Source organism: Grampus griseus (genome assembly GCF_964374135.1).
Source record: "Grampus griseus genome assembly, chromosome: 10".
Classification (NCBI taxonomy): Eukaryota; Metazoa; Chordata; class Mammalia; order Artiodactyla; family Delphinidae; genus Grampus; species Grampus griseus.
In genome coordinates, this window is record NC_139004.1 from 3,488,028 (window position 1) to 3,504,665 (window position 16,638).

General features: G+C 43.4%; 1 protein-coding gene across 1 annotated transcript in view; it reads right to left on the reverse strand.

Moving 5' to 3' along the window:
* LYRM4 (LYR motif containing 4) overlaps nucleotides 1-16,638 on the reverse strand; it is a 117,283-nt gene that overhangs the window by 83,667 nt on the left and 16,978 nt on the right. Inside the window, exon 2 of the mRNA XM_082663165.1 lies at nucleotides 2,278-2,398. Coding sequence (XP_082519291.1) covers nucleotides 2,278-2,398 — 121 coding nt within the window. The remainder of the gene's footprint in view (nucleotides 1-2,277; nucleotides 2,399-16,638) is intronic.

Sequence of the window (16,638 nt, forward strand, 5' to 3'; positions counted from 1 at the left end):
TGTCTGGTGAGAGCCAGTCTATCCTTTCTTTTTTTTCTTCTTTTCTAAAAGCATTTCAAACCAAGTGACACAGACAATTGCATAACTAAAGAAATGGTGGCACGAATTACTTACAGGTCCCTTTTCTAAGCACTTTCTACTCCGAGCAACTTTACAGTAAAAGATAAAACCAGCCTGTTTCGGAGGTGCTTGCCAACTTCTGCATGGGGAAGAGCCAAAGAACTGAATCTTCCTGAGTTTATGCAAAATAAGGACGCAGGCTGCTTGTTTCTCCAAGTTCCAGTGCTAAAGCATCCCATAAAATTCAACCACTGATGCATGGAAAATGCCATTGTTCTAGAGTTTTTAAAATGGCAACCCCTTTCTCTGCCTCTATTAACACACATGCAAACGTGCAGACCAGCTTCTTTTTCTGACTATCCTATTATCTTTTCATGCTCTTAGTTAAAGATCATTTCCTAGGCTTGTCTGAATGTGGCCAAGTTATCCTATTGCTAGATAACTGTAGAGCTCAGGGAGAGTTGTCTGAATCTGAAATGTTATTCTAGAAGGGATTGTTCCATTATGTAGGCAACATAACAAGACTATTAATTTTGACATAAAATGAAAACTAGTTTTTAATACTGCTTCTTTATCGAACTGTTTATAGAGTCAAGCATGCAGAAGGGTCAGAGATATAAACATATATCCCGATACACGTCATATATCGTGATAAGACATAATGTCAGCCAAGCTGGCATCTCCTGACAATGCTAAAGAAGCCCTTTCCAACACACTCACAGATCTTAGGAAAATGTAAGGGGTTTCCCTCCACCCCTAAACAAATTCACTGCAAGGAAGAGAGAAAAACGAAGGGAAGCAGAAATGGAGCTTATGGCGTGACTGCTGCTAAATCAGAGAAAAAGAGTGAAAAGGATGATTTTTTAGAGGGTGAGAAAACCAGTCGCCAGCAGGCTGCTTTCGCCGTCGGCTCCCTGGTGAATTTTGCAGAGAGAAGGACAAGTCACACCACCCAGGAGGCCAGGCTGCTGCAGGTGCTCCATCCACCTCACGAGAAAGAGCAAAGCAAGCACAAGCCAAGGCAGCCGCCAGCACTGCTACAGGAGGAAAATAAAAACCCCGCCGGGTCCTTCTGGGGTCAGTACCTAAGCAGCTGTGCTTCACACCATCTGCACCTGCAGATACACCTTCCACATGCAACAAAATTTAGGTTCATAGCAGTGTCTTCCAGAAAAGGGCAACATTATCTTGAATTATGACTTCAAAGTACTAGGAAAGGACTTCTCTGGTGGCACAGTGGTCAAGAACTCACCTGCCAATGCAGGGGACACGGGTTCGAGCCCTGGTCCGGGAAGATCCCACACACCGCGGAGCCACAACTACTGAGCTCGCGTGCCACAACTATTGAAGCCCATGAGCCTAGAGCCCACGCTCTGCAACAAGAGAAGCCACCGCAAGGAGAAGCCCGCGCACCGCAACGAAGAGTAGCTGCTGCTCGCTTCAACCAGAGAAAGCCTGCGCGCAGCAACGAAGACCCAACGCAGCCAAAAATAAATAAGTTTATATATATATATATAAACTAGGAAAAGTAGATTACATTTATACTCTGTGACACATGTCCACGTATCAATGTGTAATATATCTAACGAAGAGACAATATTTAAAGAAGGTTTCCTATACTTAGAGCATCAACGTCTAGTAAACTATGGGAACTCAGCTTCCCAGAAGGATGCATTCCCTGGAAATTCTGCATAGCTGATATTTACGTACTCCTTGATTCAATAATATGACAGGTCATCTTTCTTTGTGCACATGAATAGGAGGAAGAGAGTTTTGGGCTTCCCTCGTGGCGCAGTGGTTAAGAATCCGCCTGCCAGTGCAGGGGACACGGGTTCGAGCCCTGGTCCGGGAAGATCCCACATGCTGCGAATCAACTAAGCCCGCGCACCACAACTACTGAGCCTGCGCTCTAGAGCCCGCGAGCCACAACTACTGAGCCCAAGTGTCACAACCACTGAAGCCCAGGCGCCTAGAGCCCGAGTGTCACAACCACCGCGATGAGAAGCCCGCGCACCACAACCAAGAATAGCTCCTTTCTCATCACAACTAGAGAAAGCCCGCGCACAGCAACGAAGACCCAACACAGCCAAAAATAAAAACAAAAAAGAGGAAGAGAGTTTCATGATCCCGTGGTGTGAATCACAAACACCAATCAAGGGGGACATGTCAAAGCTTAAAGCTCTTAACGAAAAACCGTACATCACTGAACCATCTTACCTGTCGACGGATTATTCCAAGGTCTCTTTTGGCTTTATTCATTAGGGCTTGGATTTGTACAGGATCCTTTACATTCTTATTTTCTCTGAAGGCATCTCTTACCCTCCTGATGGCGTAACTTCTAAACGAATTCAGGGAAAAAAGGAAAAGGTGTCAGTGTGTCTGAAACGATGCTTTTAAAAATGAATTCACAAGTGGTTCCTTAGGAATTAGCTGTCTGCTAGGCCCCTGTGGATCATCACCTCTGCTCTCTGCTCTTGGAACAGGCCCATCCATTACTATCCTGGGATGGCTGAGCAAAAAGATTCGGGGAGATGAATCTGCGCCAAACGAGTCAGGTGTGAATGGTCAAGTGCTACTGAAACACTCCTTAGATTATTGGCTTTTTACGGTTATTCACAACTGGCCTCCCTCCATTAACATGGATAAGTGAACCTTCAATGTGCAGACACAACACGACAGTTGACAGGTGCCACGATGCAGTGCATGTGTGTGTACCAAGACGGTGACCGATGCCACGCTTGGGTCAGCTTTCCGGTCTCATCCCACCTTCTCTTGTGAAACAGAACAGGCAAGGATCCATACTGCGACCCTACCACAGTTGAGAGTGGAGATGACACCAAAATGCTCTTCTCCATCTCTAAAGTGCACACACGTGCACACACATAAACTCCCCCAGCCCCGCCCAACATACATCACATGCAGTTCAGGGCAGCGGTTTAGCGCAAGCCTTGCACACCAGACAGGCTTGGGTTTGAATTCTTTTCCAAGTTCCTTCTGTTTGTGAGAACCTGGGCAACCTTCTTAACATAAGCCCCTGTTTCCTCATCTTACGCCTGTCAAACAGGCCTAATACTGCCTACCTCTCAGGGCTGTCGGGAAGGTTAGGCTTTATAATGTGTGTCTGGAATTTGGTACGAAACCTGTACGTAGAAAAACTCAAGAAATAAAAGCTATTCTTTTCTTCTTCCTCTTCTTGTTACACCTTAATGCAATTAGTACCCCCTCTCCTCACGTCAGCCTGTGCTTCACCCTACACCCTTGGGGTCACACCAGCCTGTCGTGTGGATAATTAGCCACAGTAGACGACTCGAAGGTCGGTAACCTCTGGACTCCCACACTCAGAGAGTGATGGCCTTAACCCCGACGCCTGCTCAGCCTCACCAGACAGAAACGAGGACCAAGGAGACGCCGCCCAAGTCAGACACACCAGACGCGACTGTCTCTAGTGTTTGTATGATCTCCGGTTGCTCTGCACTTACCTTGAAACACCAGCTAAAGAATCCACGTGAAACCATTAGTTCCATTTAGAAACCGAAGAACGGAAAAAGCAGCAGAGCAATGAGGGAAGGGGAATGCAATTTCCTCGGGAGCGGGGGGATGGATACAACTGAACTGGGAAACCTTACTTTGGAGAGGACTAATTTTGTTTTAGATAAACTTTCCTAAAGTAAAAGAAAATTAAACATTCAAATATCAAGTCCATTTGCATTTAAAAGCAAGAGAAAATGAAATCTTGTAACGTGAAGAACCACAGGGAGAGAAGTGGACGGCTCAGGAGCCTGCACTTCAGGGTGCGAGCTGCTGCGGGGTCCTGCATCTTAGCCCCATGGGAGCCTTCTGGAGTGCTTGCCGCGGAGCTTCTGGGCGCTCGGCATCTATCTCAGGGTCACGAGGATTGGAAGTGGATATACATACATAGATTTATATAGATTTTCCTCATGTACAGCTGCTCATCTAACAAGACTGCAGGCAGCAGCTGGGTGGCTAAAGCAATCTCTGGCACCTTTCGTGCACAACATACTGGTTATTTGTGTCACACAACATCACTGTTCTCCCTCACACCCACACGCTCCTCCAAAACAGTTTCTTTCTGGTGGTGATGGGAATAGAGAAGGAACAAAATAGTTTAATTCTAATATTTCGTTCCATATGCAGACTTGGTTTTACAACAGGAATTTACCTCAGGGAATCATCCAGTGTTTTAATTCTTCTTTTTGGAAAAATACCATGGGCAATAGTGGTCATTACTAAATTCATTCTTCTAAAAGCCAGCAACTAGCCAGAATAGCTAGGAGCAAAGGAGTATGTCTCGGAACGCAACGACCCAAGTTCTTCTAAAGTTTAAGGAAATTAGAAAATAGCTGAAGACACTCAACAATTTGTATCATTTGAGTTCAAGGTCAGCATTCTAAGCGTGCCTTTGTGTATTCTAGTCTCCCCAAAGTCTATACCTAAAGGAACGAAGCTCTTGATCTTCCAATTAAATGTGTCTGAAGCAAGATCAAAAGCTGTCATTCCAATTCTGGCTGCACCTGTGGAACGAGTGACACGGAAAGGTGCCCTCCCCGCTTTCTTGCTCCCCCCGCCCACGTCTAGAGCACAGGTACTTCCCTTTGCCCCAAGAGAAGACACTGCGCTGGTTCTGGACCATAAAACCACTACTGCATGAACAGTTTTTACTCATATGATTCTTATTTCAAATGGTCATCATTTTGTGAAGGCAATCACAAATCGGGCTGAGTCTTCCCGTTTTCTAGGAAGGGGCTAACCACCAATTATTTCAATCCTGCCCCGCCTTGGTTTGTATCATTTGCGTTTTTTTCACCGCTGCCAAGGGAACCCATTTATCCTCGAACACGTTCTTGCCATCAGTCCCCTGACTGTATCACTAAGCAAGAACATTTCGAAGAAAAACGTGAGATGCTGCCAAGGAGACGGCAGCCAACAGCTGCTGCACAACGGCCTGTATTGGGGCGACCCTAGCGGGAGCCGGAGTCTATCTGAAATAAGACAAAAAATTAACACGTAAAGGGCAACAGAATGGCAATGGCTACCATGAGAAAGTAGACGGCATCCACAGAAACGGCAGGTGGTTCTGCTAACACGTCACTGCTCTGCCTCTACCGTCCGGAAACTCTGCAGTTTCTTAGGGCTACTTTGTGCAGCAGATTCCCACGAGTCTCTTCTTCTCGACCCCCCTCCCTGCTCCGTGCCAACAGACCTCCAGTGTACACAGGTGCTACTGGCTATCCTTTCCCCACTGCAAGGATCAAACTCCTTTGTGAGATTCTTCCAGCCACTCCAATGTCCCTGGCGCAGGGCAATACGGCCGGCAGGAACGACAGCTCTACGGTGCCTGAGGTCCTCCTTCACCTCTTTCCAGAACCACTGTCAGCCAAATGCAGGCCATAATAATCACAGCCGCCCAGCACCTGGAGGCTCACGTTGGCTTCAGCGGGCAAGAGGCGTCATCTGGCAACCAGCTGATGTAATATCCTCATTTCTGTCATCCTTCGTCACCACCCCACATGCTGGCTTCTCTGCTTATCCATCCTGTAAAAACACCTGTGCCTTCTCCCCTTCCCACTGCCCCAAGCCAAGTATTCCAGTAACAAAACGACTCAACCCTTTCTCTTGGCCTCTTTGGGGCAAACTCCTGCACCTGCCTGGAAGGACGTCCTCCCTCCACCGGCCTTAACTCGGAGGTGCCCTGCTCCTGAAGACAGGCTTCCCTCGCAGCCACTAGGGGCAAGCTGCGTCATCCTGCCTCCAGACTCCACGGGGCTGAGAGGAGAGTGCTGCTACGCCCTCGGAGCCTACTGCTGCTTCGGATCATCTGTTCACCCTTACACACCTTTGAGGCCATACTGCCTGATGAAACCATGATGTGTGCTTCTGTGACACCGCTGTCTGCTCACTTCTTGAGGTCAAGTCTTAAGATTCATCGAGCCTTAATATCTAAAGGCCACTCAGTGCGTACATAGGCCACCAATGTTAGGTAACAAAAATTTTCAAAATACGTAGTAAAGTAAGATCTTTAAAGTCAACTTTTATAGTGAGACAGATGATAGTGTTTGCAAACCGTTACTGAGGTATCTATCTTTGCTCTGCGGATGGAGAGTTCCGCAGCTGGCTAGTCTCTCCTCTTATCCTTTAGGTCTACTAGCTGTTTCTTCCTAGTCTTCCGTGTGGGCTTATCTGACTCTGCTACCTCTTGTATGTTGTATTCTCTAGGGCTCCATATTGGACCTCATTTTAATAACATGTCTTCGAGTAACTGCATCTATGCCCAAGGTTTCAACTACCATATATGTATATATGCCATTGGTTCTGGACCATAAAACCAATCCACAGAACCTAACTGCCTTTTGGACTTGCCAACAAAAGGCGCCCACTATGCCCACTATAAATTCTCCCACTGAACACTTTGAAAACTGAAGTTATTATCTTCTTTTCCCTTTTCCCCAATGGCCAGTATTTCATTCCTAGGTAGGAGGATCCTCAGACAGCCAACTGTCCAAGTCAGACATTTGGGTATTCAGCCTAAGTGCCTTCCTTTCCCATAATTCCTTACGTTTAGACAATCACAAAATCTTACTGTTTCAACTTACAGTCTTCTGCATCACCTTCCACTTCTCCAAACCCTCAGCTCTAATCTTGGTTCAGGCTCTTACCTCAGATTAATGCAAGAGTCTTGGGATTATGGTGTATGTGTGCTGTGTATAATAAAATGCATAGTAACAGCTTTAGAGGAGAAGCTCAAGGATCATCTGAAGGTCATAAGCACTCTGGGCAAGGAACGGAGCAGAGAGCTTCCTTCTTATGAATGTTTACGTTCCCACTGGAATGGCAGCCCCACACAGTATGGACGTTTATCTTCCTTGTGCCTGGCTCAGAGAGAGAGCTTAATAAATATTTACTAACTATACAAACTTATCCAAATATCGTATCAAAGAGACCTTCAAGAAAAATACTAATAATCAGTAAAGGAAATCACAACAAAGAGTAAGAAACTGATAAAGAAATAGAATGGAAAGGGTTGTCGCACAAAGACTGAATTAACCTCTGAAAGGGAATGATTACAAAATTCACCATGAGAATCCAATGAAGAAGTCTAGAAGGCCTATCATGTAAGCACTGTGGGAGGTGGAGATCAACAAGGTTACTGGCCTCAGGGGCTGGAGGATGAAATCCACACCCAAATCATGAAAGAGGAAATAAGAGCCAGGCAAAGGGAACTCAGAGGGTCTGAGGAGCCTTTCTGGGGCAATGGAACAGTTCTTGACTGTATATTGGTCAAAAGGTTGAGCCTCACACTTAAAGTGGATGCTTTACTGTATGTAAATTATTCTTCAATAGGTTGACTTCTAAAGAAAATTGAAAGATAAATAGTATAGGAGCTACATTACATTTGCCCACTTTTAAGAAAAGCAAAAAAAGGGAAAAAAAAACCCCCACAAAACAAAGACGGCAATGTTAGAGGATAATTATGTACACAGCTGAAGGAAGTAAAAATTAAGTTATTACAGAGGCCAGAAGAGACGGCAAACTAGGAAATCAAATCTAAAACACAGAAAGATAAGTTGATGAGAAATATGTAAGAAAAAAATAACCTTCAGAAGAGGGCAAAGGTATATAACTTATGAATAATAAGTGTGAACAAAGTGGACTGTGTAGGTAATTAAAGTTCTAATGGAGAAAATATTCCAGAAGTGATTATAAAAAATTGAGACGGTTCATTGAGACTTAACAACCAGATGACAATGACAATGCCAAGGTATTTACTTTTAAAACCCTGAACTCCAAGGTCAGAGGAAAAATATTTTAAGAAAGGATAAAAAAAGAACTTTAAGCAGGTAATACTGAATGCAACAGAGATAAGCATAACCTCAGATTTCTATTTTCAAAATCCACAAAGAAAAGGGTGCTTTCTAGTCATTTCCAGTGCTCTTTTGAGGGTCCAAAGGGACAAATAATACCTATGATTTCTGGCACAGGTACCATGCACAGGGTACTGTGCTCAGGACTGGATACACATTATCTGATTTAATCCACACAAACTACAACTCAGAGATTAGGAAAAAAAAAAAAGGCCAAGATCAAATGTCCAGTAAGTGGCAGAGCTGGATTCTGAACCCAGCTGAACACAGTTTGGGTTTTCAACTCCAAGCTGTGTCTCCTCCAGGGGCCAATAAACCCCAACTATCCAACCTCTGACAAGTACTTGGGATGAGCCAAGGTCTTATTCATTTGCAAAGGCATTAAAGAAGATTGTCTCTGGCATCACAAAGCTTAAAAAGATCATCTTATCTCCCAACACTGCTCCAAGTACTGCTACAAATAGTTCAAGTGCCAAGTATGTCTTAGGAAAAGTGGCTGGGCTGCGAGCATTATGAGGGAAAGAGCTAGTGACAAAGGCAGTTAAGTGTAAGTGAAATAACTGAGTTTAATTACTTTAAGAAGGAGGACAATGGCCAACGAGAAGGGTATGGGTAAGGAGGTAAAGTTCCTATTAGAAACTTCCTATTAGAAACCCACTCTGGAGACCAAAGGCTCTCAGTTTTGGGAGCAGCTGTAAATAACACCCATTACATACTTCCCTGTTTACAATTCCCTAACGGTTTTCTATTATCTTCAGAATAAGGGTCCAGTGCATTAGCATGGACGGTATATTCCTGTTCATCAATCCCACCCCACCCAGCACCACTTCCAGAATGAAACACTGCCTGCAGCTTTACGGGAAGACTTGGAGTTTTCTCAGTTCTTCCTGAAGGCAGGCCTGCTGTTTCTCCACATGTGGTGTGTCCTCCTCCAGCCTGATCTCTTGGCTAACTCCTACTCGTCCTTAAAGACCTGACCCAGTTAGAAACAAATATGACAAAAGATTAATATCCTTAGCATGTAAGTAGCACATATAAATTGAACAGAAGGATAGAAGGACCACAGTAAATAAATGAGTGAGCAGCACGGACCAATAATTCACGAGAGAGCCCAAAAAGTGACTAAATTTAGAGAGACAGGTGATATAAATATATGAATGTTCAGCCTTGGTCATAATCAAAGAAATGTATATTTAAACAAGGTATAATTTTCTGTCCATCAAATTAGCAGAATTTTTTTAAAAAGTAAAGGGCATGGGACTTCCCTCATGGCGCAGTGGTTAAGAATCCGCCTGCCAATGCAGGGGACACGGGTTCGAGCCCTGGTCCGGGAAGATCCCACACACCGCGGAGCCACAACTGCTGAGCCCACGTACCACAACTATCGAAGTCTGTGAGCCTAGAGCCCATGCTCCGCAACAAGAGAAGCCACTGCAATGAGAAGCCCGCGCACCGCAACAAAGACCCAACGCAGCCAAAAATAAATAAATAAATTTATATATAAAAACCAAAAAACTAGGAAAAGTAGATTACAGTTATACTCTGTGACACATGTCCACATATCAATGTGTAATATATCTAACGAAGAGACAAAATTTAAAGAAAGTTTCCTATACTTACAGCATCAACGTCTAGTAAACTATGGGAACTCAGCTTCCCAGAAGGATGCACTCCCTGGAAATTCTGCATAGCTGATATTTACGTACTCCTCGATTCAATAATATGACAGGTCATATTTGTGCACATGAATAAGACGAAGAGAGTTTCGGGCTTCCCTGGTGGCGCAGTGGTTAAGAATCCGTCTGCCAGTGCAGGGGACACGGGTTCGAGCCCTGGTCCAGGAAGACCCCACATGCCGCAGAGCAACTAAGCCCGTGCACCTCAACTACTGAGCCTGCATTCTAGAGCCCATGAGCTACAACTACTGAGACTGAGTGCCACAACCACTGAAGCCCAGGTGCCTAGAGCCCGTGCTCCACAACAAGAGAAGCCACCGTGATGAGAAGTCCGTGCACTGCAATGAAGAGTAGCCCCCACTCGCCGCAACTAGAGAAAAGCCTGCACACAGCAACGAAGACCCAATGCAGCCAGAAATAAATAAATAAATAAATAAAAATTAAAAAACCTAAAGGGCATGTACAGCCTGATGGTGGGATATGAACTATATCTCCTGTGGGGAAGACAGTATCATACATCATAATGTATAATGATGTTAATTATCTTTTATCCACTAATTCTATTCTTAGTGATCCTACAGAAACAATCTGAAATATGTACAAAGATGTATACAGAAAGATATGCATTACAGAATTGTTTATAAGCATTAAAAATAGAAACAACCTTAAATGTTCATAAATGATGACATCATGCAGCTTTTAAAAGAGATGCTTCAAAAACCTTAAAGCTGCAGATACTAAAGTCGGAGGTATAAAAAGGTGTAAGGAGAATTACCAGTCTCCCTCCCGCTCCAGACCCTGTTCTCTCGAGATGCAATCACAGTTGCCAGGTTCCTGTGTAGCCTCCCAGAGATACTGGGTTCGTATTATACCCGCTATGTGCATACTTCTCTTCATAAGCAGTGGGGTTCTAAACATATGGTGCACCTCTAATTCCGGAATAAAAATGTATTGAGCAATCATCTCCTGTCAGTACAAATGAGTTGACCCATAAAGGGCTGTGCAGGGTTCCACCATATGCGTGAATTACAGTCCATTTAGTGGGCCCCTTATTAATGGGTATTTAGGTTGTTTCTGATCTTGCTATTACTATAGCATTATGCATGTGTGTCTGTGGGAACAATTCGTAGAAATGGAACCGGTAGGGCAAAGGATATGTATATGGTAGATTTGATAAAATATCATCAAAGTTCTCTCTGCAGAGGGACCGGTCCAAGCTTCCACCAGCAACATGTAAGTTGCTGGTTTTCAACACTATTGCCAACACGTGTCATCAAACTTTCTGATCTTTGCTAACCTAACAGATGAAAAACGGTCTCTTATTTCACTTTTTTTTTTTTTTTTTTTGCGGTACGCGGGCCTCTGACTGTTGTGGCCTCTCCCGTTGCGGAGCACAGGCTCCTGACGCGCAGGCTCAGCGGCCATGGCTCACGGGCCCAGCTGCTCCGCGGCATGTGGGATCCTCCCAGACCGGGGCACGAACCCCCGTCCCCTGCATTGGCAGGCGGACTCTCAACCACTGCGCCACCAGGGAAGCCCCTCTCATTTCACTTTTAATTACATTTTTCTTGTTATGAGTGCTGCTGACCACTTTTTCACAAGTTTAAAGCCCTCTGTGTCTGTTAATAACCTTTGCCTTTTCTTAACTGAGTGATTTGTCTTTTTGATTGATTTGTAAGACCTATTTAGGAAGGTGTTAAGGAAACTATCCCTTTGGGGTGAGTTGCAATGTTCTCCTTGGACTGTCATTTGACTTTATGTGCGTGTGCTTTGTCACGTAAAAACATTCAGTTCTTACGCAGTAAAGTGTAACACTTTTCATGTTATGACTTCTGGTTATATATATGTACAAAAGTCTTCTCTACTGTGAAATCACAAAAAATATTCACCCATGTATTCTTGAAAATTTTTATGATTTATCTTTTTATGTTTAACTCTTTGATCTTCCTGGAATTAATTTTAGTGGAAGATGTTGAATATGGAATCTAACTTTACCCTCTAATGTTAAGTCTCCTGAAATGCAGGATATAACTTTACATTTGGGATGCTCTCAATTAGGTAAAATATAGGTACAGAAAAACTACAAGGAAACAGCATGTTAACAATAATTAGTTTTGGTTATTGGAATTTATGCTTTCTAAATTATTACAATAATCATTACTTATGAATTATTTAAAAGTACCTAATGACATAACAAAATCAGTAATTTACCACAATAAAAGAAAAATTGGCAATAGTGGGCCATGGCCGCTGAGCCCTCCATATCCTCAAGTCCATTCTCCACGTCTGCATCTTTATTCCTGTCCTGCCCCTAGGTTCTTCAGAACCTTTTTTTTTTACATTCCATATATATGTGTTAGCATACGGTATTTGTTTTTCTCTTTCTGACTTACTTCACTCTGTATGACAGACTCTAGGTCCATCCACCTCACCACAAATAACTCAATTTTGTTTCTTTTCATGGCTGAGTAATATTCCATTGTATATGTGTGCCACATCTTCTTTATCCATTCATCTGTCGATGGACACTTATGTTGCTTCCACTTCCTGGCTATTGTACATAGAGCTGCAATGAACATTTTGGTACATGACTCTTTTTGAATTCTGGTTTTCTCAGCGTATATGCCCAGTAGTGGGATTGCTGGGTTGTATGGTAGTTCTATTTTTAGCTTTTTAAGGAACCTCCATACTGTTCTTCACAGTGGCTGTATCAATTTACATTCCCACCAACAGTGCAAGAGGGTTCCCTTTTCTCCACACCCTCTCCAGCATTTACTGTTTGTAGAGTTTTTGATGATGGCCATTCTGACTGGTGTGAGGTGATACCCCATTGTAGTTCTGACTTGCATTTCTCTAATGATTAATGATGTTGAGCATCCTTTCATGTGTTTGTTGGCCATCTGTATATCTTCTTTGGAGAAATGTCTATTTAGGTCTTCTGCCCATTTTTGGATTGGGTTGTTTGTTGTTTTGATATTGAGTTGCATGAGCTGCTTATAAATTTTGGAGGTTAATCCTTTGTCAGCTGCTTCATTTGCAAATATTTTCTCCCATTCTGAGGGTTGTCTTTTTGTCTTGTTTATGGTTTCATTTACTGTGCAAAAGCTTTTAAGTTTCATTAGGTCCCATTTGTTAATTTTTGTTTTTGTTTCCATTACTCTAGGAGGTGAGTCAAAAAGGATCTTGCTGTGATTTATGTCATAGAGTGTTCTGCCTATGTTTTCCTCTAAGAGCTTTATAGTGTCTGGCCTTATATTTAGGTCTTTAATCCATTTTGAGTTTATTTTTGTATATGGTGTTAGGGAGTGTTCTAACTTCATTCTTTTACATGTAGCTGTCCAGTTTTCCCAGCACCACTTTGAAGAGGCTGTCTTTTCTCCATCGTATATTCTTGCCTCCTTTATCAATAATAAGGTGACCGGGGCTTCCCTGGTGGCACAGTGGTTGAGAGTCCGCCTGCCGATGCAGGGGACACGGGTTCGTGCCCCGGTCCGGGAAGATCCCACATGCCTCGGAGCGGCTGGGCCCGTGAGCCATGGCCGCTGGGCCTGCGCGTCCGGAGCCTGTGCTCCGCAACGGGAGAGGCCACAACAGTGAGAGGCCCGCGTATCACACACACACACACAAAAATAAGGTGACCATATGTGCGTGGGTTTATCTCTGGGATTTCTATCCTATTCCTTTGATCTATATTTCTGTTTTTGTGCCAATACGAGTTTATTCTTTTATGTTATGGCTTCTGGAGTATACATCAGAAAACAAAATTATAAAAAAAGAGTGAGGAGGATTGGAAGTTTGAGAAGAGGAATTTAAAACAATTATTTCAGAAACAGAGAGCCTGACCAGACTTCCAGAACTCTCTATGCAATGAGAAGAGCCAGCTGAGGTTGGTAACATCCAGTACCCATTTGCCAAACTGGGTGATTTTTGTCCAGCTGAGTTCAGTTGCCCAGGTGTACTTATGGAAATGACAGATGTGTGTGTAAGGAATTATGGTAAATTAATGGCCTCTATGTATTAAAATAATAAATATGAAAATTATGTACATATAACAAAAAGTATATTCAAAACACTATGACCTAAAAACCATTTTTATATAACTGCAGATTTTAGGTACAGTTCTATGGGGATTTTTAAAAAGGCAACAGTCTCTTTAAAAAAAAAACAACAATAAATAATGGAAAGAAAGAAAAGTTCCACTGTCCTGTAGCAGATACTCTCCTCAGGCCCTAGAGGAAAAGTTTAGGAGTGTTTCTGTCCAGGCTTCCTTTTTGGTGCATAAAAACATTTAAGATCTTTAACCTACAATTCATCAAAATTAAACTTCTAATTACCACTTGGATCTATCCTCATTGCCACTGACATTTTGCTGCAAACAAGATTTTTCAAAATGTAAACCGATTTATCAAAGTAAAGGCCACCTATAAAACACTGTCTAGCTTTGTGGCAGGGAGGCATACAGATCGAGCAGCGGCAGGGTCCTGGCTTCCCCGTTTCTTGGTTTTAGACACGGCTGTGTAGACAGCACGGGTGCCCCGCTAGCTGGACTCGAAGAGCTCAGACCCACAGTCCCCTCCTCACATGTTCCTGGACCAAAAGAGAAACATGTCCTTCATTTGTGGAGTCCTTCAAACTACTCCTGTGAGGGAAAAAACAAAGATAATGCTCAAGTATTAAGTGTCTTCACATATACATATCCTCTTCTTATGGATCTGGCCATATTTCTTTTAAAAGGGTCACCACGACATAAAAGCTCCATGTGCAGGGATGGGATTTTCTGCTTCTTCCCCTGCGACCCCCTCATCTACCTGAGATGAGCTTGACCTGGTATTAAAAAAGCAAACCCAAGCTTTCATCATGTAGTAAGTGTTAAAAGTTAGACTACAGAATACAGCTTTAACAATTTTATTTTAAAATTACAATGTGAACCATGCCAATGTAAGACAGGACCTTTAAATGATTTAAATTTGAGGAGAATAACTATGTATGGTAGAATATTCAATTAATTTTGGATTTTCCACTTTATGGGGGAAAATAAAGCACGAACAATAAAAATTCCTCTTGGTCATTAAACTCAAATGTCTTCATTAAAATTTCCTATCAGCGCTGCTAAAAAGAAGCCAAATAAAATGCGTTTTTGTTTATTTTATCCTTTCCTCCTGCCATTAGTCACCAGCAAGAATAAGTGAGCAACGTATGTTTTCTAGATATAAGGAGGTCTCATGGATAAGACCAACGATGGCAGGCAGACAATGGGTGATGTGGCAGATTTGGGGAGCCCTCCAACTGCCTAGAAGTGCTTTCAAGAGCCCAAAGCAGGAGAGAGTCAGATCTGACATGTGGACCCACACTTCCCACCAGGCACTGCGTGAAAATACCAGTATTCCCTCAGGAAGAGCCACAAAGAATATTTACACATTAAAGCAGTGAAGATGCCTGGAAATGTGAGAAAGCAAAGTTAGGCACCTAGATTCCTTCACAGGGCTTCTCCCCCTCCAGTAACACCCATTACATTTTGGGAAATGCTGATCTGGACAAAACTGCTACCCAGGCAGCCCCTTCAAGGTTCAGAGGCTGGAGGCTGAAAGGGCCGGTCCCAGGCGTGTGCCAACAGTTCCCACAGGCAAGTCCTGCTCATTCATCAGAGGCTACTTACAGACCCTCCTCTCACAGCAGCTAATGGATCCAGGGCACCTGCCGCAAACCAGGCACAGCTGCACCTGTATCTCCTCTAACCCTCTGGCAACACAGCCTACCAAGTGCATCAGCTGATCTTAGATGTGTGAGGTCCATGAGTCACAGCAGAGATTGTCAATATATTCCCCGCCCCTTCTTCCAAAAGGTCCCCACCATACAGATCCCACAGCCAAGTCCAAAGTCAAATCATGATAATGAAGGGGAGAACATTCCACGCCCTAATATGCCACTTTGGCATTTGGTTATTTTGAGCTGAAGGCAACTGAGAAACAGCAGATGCAGGAAGGGCTCTCTGCCCTTCTCTTTTCTGCCAAAAGCAGGGCATAAATTTCCCATGAGAAAGGTGTCCTCCTGGTACCAGGAAGAAGAGAACATTCTTCCCACCAGATATGGGGAGTTTATGCTGAGATGAGTCTACACAAACCACAGTAAAATAACCCTGTCTTCTGTTAGTTTCCCCCATATATTTCCTAGTCAATTTCCAACAATATCCTGTCCTTAGCTGCCCAAATCCCTTGGCTTTGTCTAGTCACTGCTCCACAATTTACCGCCCTTTGTAAAAATGGTATACAAGCCCCCAAGTCTAACTGCTTCTTTGGGGCTGCCACTTTTCTATGACGCTCCTTCCATGCTATGCAAAAATATTAACATGAAATAAAATTCGTACATGGTCTCTCCTGTTAGTCTTCTGACAGTTTAATTCACAGGCTCCGTGCACAGAGCATAAGAGAGTTGAGTAAGTTTTTCCTCCCCTACAGTTGTCTTAGCCTCAGTGCTCAGGACTGCGGGCAGTCCTGGCTTTGAGAAGATGCTGATCCGTGGATGTGCAACCTGGTCTTACCTGAGTGTCCTGTGTCAGGCTGGTATTCTATAGCCCTTTCCTCAGCCTGTCCCTTCACTCCACTGTAACTAACCATCTTACTCTGTATAAAGAAGGGTGGTCAAAATTCTGACTCTAATTTCAAGCCGTATTTCTTAAAACAGCCTGTACCATATATTTTCTATCATGATGTTAAAAAAAAAAAACCCAACAAAATAAAAACTCTCATTATTTAAGAGGACTAAATTTAGGCTGCTTTATATTTGAAATGTTAATTTTGAGGGACTCTTCACCATTATTTAAAAATATTCTTTGTTTGTATCAAATATCGCCGAGATGCAGAGAAGAGAAGACTTTTGTGAGATGCACTTACTACTCAAAGGAAGGTCTTGCTCATTCGCTCACACTCATCCGCTAGGCCCCAGACTCGGCGCGAGGTGCTTAGGATCCAAGTGGAAACCAGCCATGGTTTCACAAAGCTCCCGGGGTTGGGACACACTATACA